This window comes from Myotis davidii, unplaced genomic scaffold (genome assembly GCF_000327345.1).
Source record: "Myotis davidii unplaced genomic scaffold, ASM32734v1 scaffold88, whole genome shotgun sequence".
Taxonomy (NCBI): Eukaryota; Metazoa; Chordata; class Mammalia; order Chiroptera; family Vespertilionidae; genus Myotis; species Myotis davidii.
The window spans coordinates 1,516,826-1,527,045 of NW_006300377.1; the positions used below are offsets into that span (position 1 = coordinate 1,516,826).

The following is a 10,220-nucleotide window of genomic DNA, read 5'->3' on the forward strand; positions in this document are numbered from 1 at the left end:
AGGAATGTTCTTGCTCTCTTGTCCTCCCCCCTTCCTCTCTGTAAAAAATCAATAAAATATATTAAAAAATATATATATTTTTTACTGATTTTTTTATAGAGAAGAAGGGAAAGGGACAGCAGAGAGTTAGAAACATTGGTGGGAGAGAAATATCGATCAGCCGCCTCCTGCACGGAGGGACGGGTGTCCCCCTGGGCACCAGCGGACCCATTGAATGGCATTGCTGATGGGCAGGGATGCGACGGGTGTGGGAACGTCTGGAAGGTGTCGGGCGAGTGGAGCGGACTCCGCCTGGGGACGAGGAATTGTGCGGTGCACCCAGCGTCCCGTGCACCCTGGCGGCTAAATCCTACCTGTCCCACCCCCGAGTCCTGGCCGGGGCACCTGTGAGGCCGGTCTCACCTGAAGCTGTCCTCCCAGTTTTCCATAGCAACTGGCTAGCCAGTGCTGGCGGCCTCTGCGGGGAGCGGAGCCGGTTGCCGGCGCTGGAGGCTGCTCACCCTCCCCTCCCGCCAGCAGCGCCTTTAATGCAAGGAGCGGCGTCTGCACGGGCCGGGCTGCTTCACAGTGGGGTCTCCGTGAACCCTGGGAAGTAGATCCAGAATGTCGTATGTGCGTACATTTTTCACGGGACAGGCTCGGCTTCCTTCTGTCGCACAGGGATCCGAGAGGACAGTTGTAGGCTGTCTCAGTCCGCCTGCTCCTCCCCGTGCCATCCATCTCTCCGCGAGGGTGGGTTAGTGCTCGCGTTTATAAATCGAATAGCAAGATTCCAGTGTGTCAGACCTAATTTTGCACTTACAAGCCATTATCCATTCCCTTGTTTTTCACCCCGCAGGAAACGCTGGCAAACTTGGAGAGACAGATCTATGCTTTTGAAGGAAGCTACCTAGAAGACACCCAGATGTATGGCAATATCATTCGTGGCTGGGATAGGTATCTGACCAACCAAAAGTGAGTGTCAGAAGCCGGTGGTGTTTGTGTGGTGACCTACTAATACTGGCTTTGAGGACTGTGTACATTTTTGGTGGCAGCTTTGTAGGCAGGGGATGTAATACGTGGTAGTGTGGAAAGGGGTTTGGGCTTGAACTGGGATTCTGGTTCAGCCTCACTGAGTAATCCTAAACAAATGCTACGTCTGTCTAATAGGGGAGTCCTGCCTGTGGCACAGGGTGTGTGAGGCTTAAATGAAACACAGCATGTAATAACTTACACAGCAGCGTTCTGTTAGTGTTTTCTACGTTTTTAAAAAATATATATATTTTACTGCCAAAAATGGTTTGGCTCAGTGGATAGAGCGTCGGCCTGCAGACTGAAAGGTCCTAGGTTCGATTCCGGTCAAGGGCATGTACCTGGGTTGCGGGCACATCCCTGGTCTACGTTTTAATCAGTCATGAGTCCACCCTCTAGACATATGTACCAACTGTACCACAATTTATTTAGTAATAGTGTTCTCAAAAACTTTCTAAACTTTGAAATTTTTTAAATATTCAGAAAAATTGAAAGAGCCCTCACTGGCCTATATGGCTTAGTTGGTTGGAACATATCAAAAGGTGCCAGGTTTGAGCCCTGGTTACGAGTCCTGGCCAATGTTGCTCAGTAGTTAGAGTGTCAGCCTGCCCACTGAAGAGTTGAGGGTTCAATTCCTGTTCAAAGGCGCGTCCCTGGGTTGCAGGTTCAGTCCCTGTCTCAGTCAGGCACATGCGTGAGGCAACCAATCTATGTGTCTCTCTCGCATTGATCTCTCTCTCTCTCTTTCTCTCTCTTTCTCTCTTTCTCCCCCCCCCCTTCTTTTCCCTCCCTTCCTCTGTCCCTAAAAAAATCAATGGAAAATATATATAAAAAAAAATTAAGCCGAAGCCGGTTTGACTCAGTGGATGGAGTGTCGGCCTGCGGACTCAAGGGTCCCAGGTTCGATTCTGGTCAAGGGCATGTGCCTCGGTTGCGGGCACATCCCCAGTGGGGGGTGTGCAGGAGGCAGCTGATTGGTGTTTCTCTCTCATCGATGTTTCTGACTCTCTGTCCCTCTCCCTTCCTCTCTGTGAAAAATCAATAAAATATAAAAAAAAATCAATGGAAAAAATATCCTTGAGTGAGGGATTAACAACAACAAGGTGCTCAGTTGATTCCTGATCAGGTTCGATCCTCGGTTGGGGGCTTGCAGGAGACAGCCAATCAATGATTCTCTCTCATCACTGATGTTTCTATCTATCTCTCCCTCTCCCTTCCTTTCTGAAATCAATAGAAATAGGTTTAAAAAATATATATATATTTTTAAAAGTTAGAAGCAGATATCATGACACATTATCCCTAAATATGTCAGCAGTTATCTCCTAAAAATAAGCACATTTTTTTACCTAGCCACAATTATGCCAAGAAAATTAGCACTGCATTGATAATATCATCTAATATATGGTTTTTATTCAAATTTCCCTAATTGTCCTCAACATGTTTTGCTACCTTATTTGATCCAGTCAGAGTTTTCCATTGCGTTTGACTATGATGTCTCTTTAGTCTCATAATTTAGGAGAGCTTCCCCCCTTTTTGGTGGTGAAGTTGTGTATGACATTGTCTTGTACAATGTCCCAATTCCAGATTTTTCTTTTGCTACCTCATGAGAGATCCGTTACACATTTTTTGCAGAAATGTTGCATTAGTGATTTGTGTACCTCTTGTTGTTTACCTCTATTCATCAGGAGGCACATAATGTCAGATTGTCCCATTATTGGTACTGATAAGTTCGACCATGTGATTTCTCCATTGTAAAGTTTTTCTTCTCTTTGTAATTAACAATGTAAATTTGGAGTTCATACTTTTAGATAGTAGTAATATACTGCACCCCCCCATTTTTATTCAGTGGTTTTAGTCTACATTATTGATTCCTGTCTGAACCAGTTATTATATGGAGGTTGCAAAATGGTGATTCTAATTTTACTATTGCTTTTACATTTACTACTGGTATTCTCAAAGGAGAGCCTTCCCTTTTTATCTTCATTCCCTTTTTAAAAATATGTTTTTATTGATTTCAGAGAGGAACAGAAGAGAGAGATAGAAGCATCAATGGTGAGAGAGAATCAGTGATCGGCTGCCTCATGCACACCCCACACTGGGAATTGAGCCCACAACCTAGGCATGTGCCCTGACCAGGAATCGAACTGTGACCTCCTGGTTCATAGGTCAATGCTTAACCACTGAGTAACACCAGCCAGGCTATCTTCATTCCCTTTCATCCTTTTTATCTCTGTCTCTCTTGTATCACTATAGACTTACGGATTTTTTAAAAAATTACTGTTGATCCCGGCTGGTGTGGCTCAGTGGTTGAGTGTTGTCCTATGGACAGGAGGTCAAGGTTTGATCCCTGGTCAGGGCACATATTCTGGTTGCTGGCTAGATCCCCAGTGGGGGGCGTGTAGGGGGCAGCCTATCAATGATTCTCTTTCATCATTGATGTTTCTATCTCTCCTTTCTTCTCTAAAATCAATAAAAATATATTTTTTAAAAAGATAACAAATATTTATTTAAAAAATTAATGTTGGGATCTAGCCCTGCCACTTTTTTATTACAGAGGTTTATTTTTTAGTATAAAATAATTTATTGAAACATATACAGAGAAATGCACAAATCATAAATACATAGCTCAGTGATTTTTCACAAAGCCAACACATCCATCATTTTTTTATCCTCAGCTGAGGTTATATTTATTGATTTTAGAGAGAGGAAGGGAGGGAGAAAAACACCAATTTGAGAGAAAGCACATCGATTGGTTGCATCCCAACTGGGGACTGGAGAGAGAGAGAGAGAGAGAGAGAAACATTGATGTGAAAGAGAAACATCAATCATTTGCCTCCTGTATGCACCCAAACTGGAGATCAAACTTGCAACGTAGGTGTGTGTTCTGACCAGAAATTGAACCACAACCTGTTGGTGTATGAGATGATGCTTCAGCCAACTGAGCCACTGGCCGGGACTCCCGTCATTCTTTTTGATGCTTAGTTTATCCCAAACATGGCCAGAAGGAGCCTCCTTAAGCTGATTTCCTTTGTCCTTTTGACATGATCCTGTTAGTTTGAGTACCTTGTTTCTGTCTGTCACCTTTTCCTTTTCTTGTCCTCGACCAGTGGTTCTCAACCTTCCTAATGCCGTGATCCTTTAATACAGTTCCTCATGTTGTGGTGACCCCCAATTTCATTGTTACAAATTGAACATAATTAAAGCATAGTGATTAATCACAAAACAATATGTAATTATATATGTGTTTTCTGATGGTCTTAGGCGACCCCTATGAAAGGGTCGTTCGACCCCTAAAAGGATCGTGACTCACAGGTTGAGAACCGCTGTCCTAGACCATTTTTCTAAGGAATCCTGTTTTTTTTCTTTAAAATTTTAAGATTTAAGTTTATTTAACAGACACTTCATATCACTAGTCTATTCTAGTTGTTTTTAAAATCATTAAAATATATACAGATTAAAATGAAAATGATTATGAACCAATTAACAGTGTCATATACCACTGTGGAACACATTCCATTCATTGGAAAACATTGTTGTCTGTCTACATAGGCATTCAGCATAAAGGTTGTTTTGGTCAATCCAAGTGGGGTGGAAGTAATAAAAACAAAGGATCCCTGACCAGTTTGGCTCAGTGGATAGTGGCCTGTGGACTGGAGGGTCCTGGGTTCAATTCTGGTCAAGGGCACATGCCTCAGGCGAGTGTGGGAGGCAAACAATTGGTGTGTCTCTCTCATATCGATGTTTCTTTCTCTTTGTCTCTCTCCCTCCCTTCCACTCTATAAAAAGAAAAAAAAAATCAATGGAAAAATATCCTCGGGTGACGATTAACAAAAATAAACAATAAAATAAACATAAAAACAAAGAAGTTCAGTATATTTTCCCTGGGACATCCTCAGCTTGAGCCATAGACAAAGCTTGGTGCTCATAATGAATCCTTGTGTGTGTTTTAGAAACTCTAATAGCAAAAATGATCGAAGGAACCGGAAGTTTAAGGAAGCTGAGCGGCTCTTCAGTAAATCTTCAGTTACTTCAGCAGCTGTAAGTGAGTTGGGGGGATCTTTATATGGCCCATTATTTAGGAAAACCTCAGTTGCATTTTTGTGAGTTTCCCTTTTCCCTTCTGTCTGTGAGTGCTCTCCTGAAGTCTGTGATAATTTTTCTTGTAACTAGTGTTTTTTTCTTTTAGGCAGTAAGTGCATTGGCAGGAGTTCAGGACCAGCTCATTGAAAAGAGTAAGTTTATTTTTCTACTTTTTTATTAGTTTATTTTAAAGCTACTATAGTTCCTGTCTTTAACACCTATCCAGCGGTGTATCTGAAGATTGCATCTCTTACACTCTTGTGTCTTCTTTCTAGAAGTTAAGAACCTCTTGTGTATCTTTAACCTTGTCTTTCTTATGAGAAAGAAATGACCATGTCCTTCCTTCCTGCCTCTTGTATCACAGGAAGGTTGATGTTAGCTGCTCAAAGACAGAAAGGTATGTCTTCACTCCTGATAAGTCTTAGGAAATTTTTTATAAGTTTAAAAAAACTCTTATCATGGAAAATTTCAGACATATCTAATAATCCCCATGTACCCAAATTAATACTTTTTAAGAAATTTGATCTTTCAAACAGAATGTGCCTTTGTGTTCTTATAAAATGGAGCCTGAGTTGGTTTTGTTCAGTGGATAGAGCATTGGCCCGTGGAACGAAGGGTCCTGGGTTTGATTTTGGTCAAGGGCACATACGGGTTGCAGGCTCAATCCCTGTCCCTGGTTGGGGCACATGTGGGAGGCAACCAATCAGTGTGATATTGATGTTTCTCTCTCTCTCCCCTTCCCTTCCACTCTCTTTAAAAATCAATGAAAAAAAAAATCCTGGGGTGAGGGTTAACAATAAATAGATAGATAGATAGATAGATAGATAGATAGGAGAATAGAGCAATTGTGGCATTCTCTGTAATGAGCCATATAGTGCAGTTTTGTTCTAATTTCTAACGATGGCATATATACCTGTACATTTATCTTTCTGAGTCAGACTCTATGTCAGGGGTGGGCAAACTTTTTGACTCGAGGGCCACAATGGGTTCTTAAACTGGACCGGAGGGCCGGAACAAAAGCATGGATGGAGTGTTTGTGTGAACTAATATAAATTCAAAGTAAACATCATTACATAAAAGGGTACGGTTTTTTTTTTTTTTTAGTTTTATTCATTTCAAACGGGCCGGATCCGGCCCGCCGGGCCCGCGGGCCGTAGTTTGCCCACGGCTGCTCTATGTAGCTGTATTGAATGTTCTCCCTGTGCACTGGCTCACTTTGAAATACAACCTGCTTTTTGTATCGTGGCTGTGGCATATCTTGTGGGATCCAGTTCTTTTGTTTGCATTGGGGCAGTGGTTTGAGGAGAAGAGATTTTGGTGGCTTGGGAATTAGAACTACTCAGTGACTTCAATTTTATCTCTGTGTACAGATTTCTAAATTTTTAACTCTATCCTTAACCCCTTTAGTGATACATTTCTAGAAACTTCTAGAAAATGTCTTCTGTACATTTCCATTCAGATATTCAAGCCCAAAGATTTTGTCTAAAACAGCCATTCTATTTCCTTCAAAATGTGTCTGCCCAATTTTTGTTACAGTATTTCTGTTCTTCATCATTCAAAACTTTGTAGGCATCTTTACTGATTTTTGCCAACCTAATCAATTGTGCCAATTTTTTTTTCTTTTGCTATGACTGTCAGATAAATCTTGTTTCCTTTTTTAAAATAAATATTTTTGTTACTTTCAGAGGGGAAGAGAGAGGGAGAGAGAGATAGAAACATCAGTGATCAGAGAATCATTGATCGGCTTCCTCCTGCACTGCCCCCACTGAGGATTCGGCCTACAACCCTGGCATATGCCCTGACCAAGAATCGAACCGCCATCTCCTGGTTCATAAGTCATGGTTCAATTCCCGGTCAGGGCATATGCCAGTGAGCCACGCAGGCCCGGTAAATCTTGTTTCTTTTCAATTAATGCCACTTGGAGAATATAGAGCCATTTCACCTGCTTTGTAGAGTAATGAGGCTGGTTAAGGAACTTTTTGGATCTCTCTCGTACAAGTCCAGATGGAATGATGTCTGACTCCTCAGTTTCGTAAGAGCCTTTTACCCTGCCCCTTGCTTAGTGGGTAGTTTAGTATATGCTCTGCACCTAATTACTCATACAGAGCACCTATACCTCGGTACTAGTCAGGAAAAGACTCTTAAAGCCACTCCTTTCAGAAGCTTACCTGAGAACATGCTTATGTATGAAAGCTTTTCTGAAGCATATGCAGACCATCCATTCCCCTAAGATCTTCCTCCTAGATTGAGCCTCCATATTGGTATTCCTTGGTTTTCCCTATGAAGTTGCATTTGGTCTTGTAAAATGTGTCTCTCTTAATTGTAAGAGGATGTGGTAAATGTTAATCATCATTCTAATTATCCTTCTTTTAGAAATAGTTGTTTTCCCTGAGGGCCTTGTTGTTTTTTACTGAAAATCCTGTAATTGACTGTTTCCCTCTTTGTATGGGTGCTAAAATGCTTAAAGCCAAATTTATTTGATTACATTATATGAATCATGGCAAGCTGCCTGGGATTTCTTTTTTTTAATAAGTGGTGTCCCTTTAGAAAGCAGATAGGAATTTATAGCATGCATTTGGGGACTGAATCTTAGTACTGCATCCAGCTTACTTTCCTCTTCTATTCTTTGCTTATCTCATTTTAAATTTATTTTATTTGATTACATTATATGAATCTTGGCAAGCTGCCTGGGATTTCTTTTTTTTAATAAAGCAGAGAATTACACAAATACTGGAGTTCATTAATTTAAATGGTCAGAGCCCTTTTAAAGTACTTCTATTGCATTTTATCTCACCACCTCCACCATTACCACTTCCCATTGCTATTTGTAAGATTTTATTTTTGTCTTGATTTTCTATAGTTAACTACAATGTGTCTAAGTATGAATTTTTTTCTATTTATCTGGCTTGGGTTTCACTGGACTTGCTGTAACTGTGTTTGGTATTTTTATCAGTCCTGGAACAGTCCCAGCTGTCATCTTTTCAGATACTCTATTTGTTTCATGCTTTCTCTCTTCTCCTTCTGGTACTGTGGTTAAATGTATATTAACCCTTGTCATTTTAACTTTTATGTCTTTTATTATCTCTTTTGTACCTTATATCTTTTTGTCTCTGTGCTGCATTATGATAATTTTTTTCTGACCTACCATTTCTAATTCTCTTTTCAATTAAGTCTGATTTGCTGTTCCCTTGATTTTAAATCTTAATACAATTTTATTTCCATAAATTCTACTTAATTATTTTAAAAATCTGGTATGTAATTTTCCAATAGCTTTCTTTGCATTTATTTTCAAACGTGTGTTTTATGCTAAAGTGTAGTACGTGTAGTTATCCTGCAGTCTGTATTTAACTTCAGTTTCTGAAATCCTTAATGACCTATTTTTGTTTATTTCTACTAGTCATTACCCATGAAACCTAATTTCTCTGTGTACTTGGTTATCTTTGTGTACTCATTATTATTAAAAGTATTCATCGCTCTAGCCGGTTTGGCTCAGTGGATAGAGCATTGACCTGCAGACCTAAGGGTGCCTGTTTCAATTCCGGTCAAGGCATGTACCTTGGTTGCAGGCTTCTCCCCAGTCCGGGCACTGGTTGTGTCATGTGCAGGAGGCAACCAATGTGCTTCTCTCACATCAGTATTTCTTTCTGTCTTTTCCTCTCTCTTCCACTCTCTATAAAAATGAATGGAAAAATATCCTCGGGTGAGGATTGAAAAGAAAAAAAGTTCTTATAGACCCTGGTCAATGTTGCTCAGTTGGTTGGGCATCATCCCATGAACCAAAGGTCTCAGGTTCAATTTCTGGTTGGGGCACAGCCCAGGTTTCAAGCTCAATCCCCAGTGGGGGGCATAAAGGAGGCAGTCCATCAATGTTTCTCTCCCATCAATGTTTCTGTCTCTCTCCCTCTCCCTTCTTCTCTCTCTAAAATCAATAAAAACGTATTTTAAAAGAAAGTATTTATAGAATAATTTGAGGGCAAGGATAAAGATGCTGTCTTCCAGAGAAGACTGAATGTTTGCTTCTGTTAGGTGCTCAGACCTCTTTAGACCAAGTTCAAGGCTTGAGTGTGCCTAAGTGACCCAAGTGATTCAAACTAAGCTTTAATTCCACGAAAGGAAGGAATGGTCTATGTTGCCTCTATATATTTTCCTTTGTAGAAAATCTCTCCATTATCTCGAAATTTCTATATAACAAACCTTGTGGAATGATGTCTCTGTTTTTGATCTTTAGTGGCAGTGAAATGAACGTTCTTTTAGAATTCTAACTTGCATATATCCTTAGATCTCAAGGATTTTAGAGTTTTACACTTTTTAAAAAATATATATTTCTTATTGATTTTAGAGAGGAAGGGGGAGAGAGAGAGAGAAAGAATAAGAGAAAAATAAAACAGGTGGGTTTTATCCAGTTTCCTTTAAAGGGTCTGCACAACCCTGGCCTGTTTGGCTTGGTGGATAGAGCATCAGCCTGGGGAAGCAACCTGGGCTTGTGCCCAGACTGGGAATCGAACCGTGACCTCCTGGTTCATAGGTCGACGCTCAACCACTGAGCTACACTGGCCAGGTGACTTTTACACTTTTGGTATTTTATTTTCAAACTGTTTTGGAAAATTTCCTCAGAAATGTATTGCTTTCTGCTTCCTTTGGTTTCAGATGTGCTCAAACTAGAATAATACAGTGGGTTAGCATTATCCCTAAAGGGGAATTTTATGCAGATTAGTGAATCATTGTGTGTGTGTATGTGTGTGTGTGTGTGGACTGAAGGGTCTTGGATTCGGTTTCGATCAAGGGCATGCACCTCAGTTGCAGGCTAGACCCCCAGCCCTGATCAGGGCATGTGTGTGTCGGGGGGGAGGGGGGAGGCAACTAATCGATGTTTCTCTCTCATATTGATGTTTCTCTGGGTCTCTCCCCCTCCATTCCATTCTTTCTAAAAATCAATGCAAAAATATCCTCAGGCGAGGATTAACAAAAATAAAAGTAATAAAAATAAAATAAAATACTTAATAAAAAAGTAAAAATAAGGGATCAGCACAGAGTCTACTGTTTTTTCTTTGACTCTTCTGGAGCTTTCAATAGCCAGACCTCTCCTCAGCATTGACTTTGCCCTGCGGGTGTATACGCCTGCAGGAAGC

At 40.7% G+C, this 10,220-nt stretch overlaps 1 protein-coding gene across 6 annotated transcripts in view; it reads left to right on the top strand.

Moving 5' to 3' along the window:
* Positions 1-405: 405 nt before the first annotated feature.
* Positions 406-10,220, top strand: part of MEAF6 (MYST/Esa1-associated factor 6) — a 21,559-nt gene continuing 11,744 nt past the window's right edge. Inside the window, exons 1-5 of one of the 6 annotated variants that reach the window (XR_001516138.1) lie at positions 406-732; positions 839-954; positions 4,962-5,049; positions 5,198-5,243; positions 5,456-5,488. Coding sequence is in view for 4 of the 6 variants with exons in the window: in XM_006777278.2 (XP_006777341.1) it covers positions 604-732; positions 839-954; positions 4,962-5,049; positions 5,198-5,243; positions 5,456-5,488 (412 nt within the window). In the remaining 2 variants the exon portion in view is untranslated. The remainder of the gene's footprint in view (positions 733-838; positions 955-4,961; positions 5,050-5,197; positions 5,244-5,455; positions 5,489-10,220) is intronic. The other 5 variants (XR_436364.2, XM_006777278.2, XM_006777279.2 and 2 more) reach the window with 5 other exon arrangements.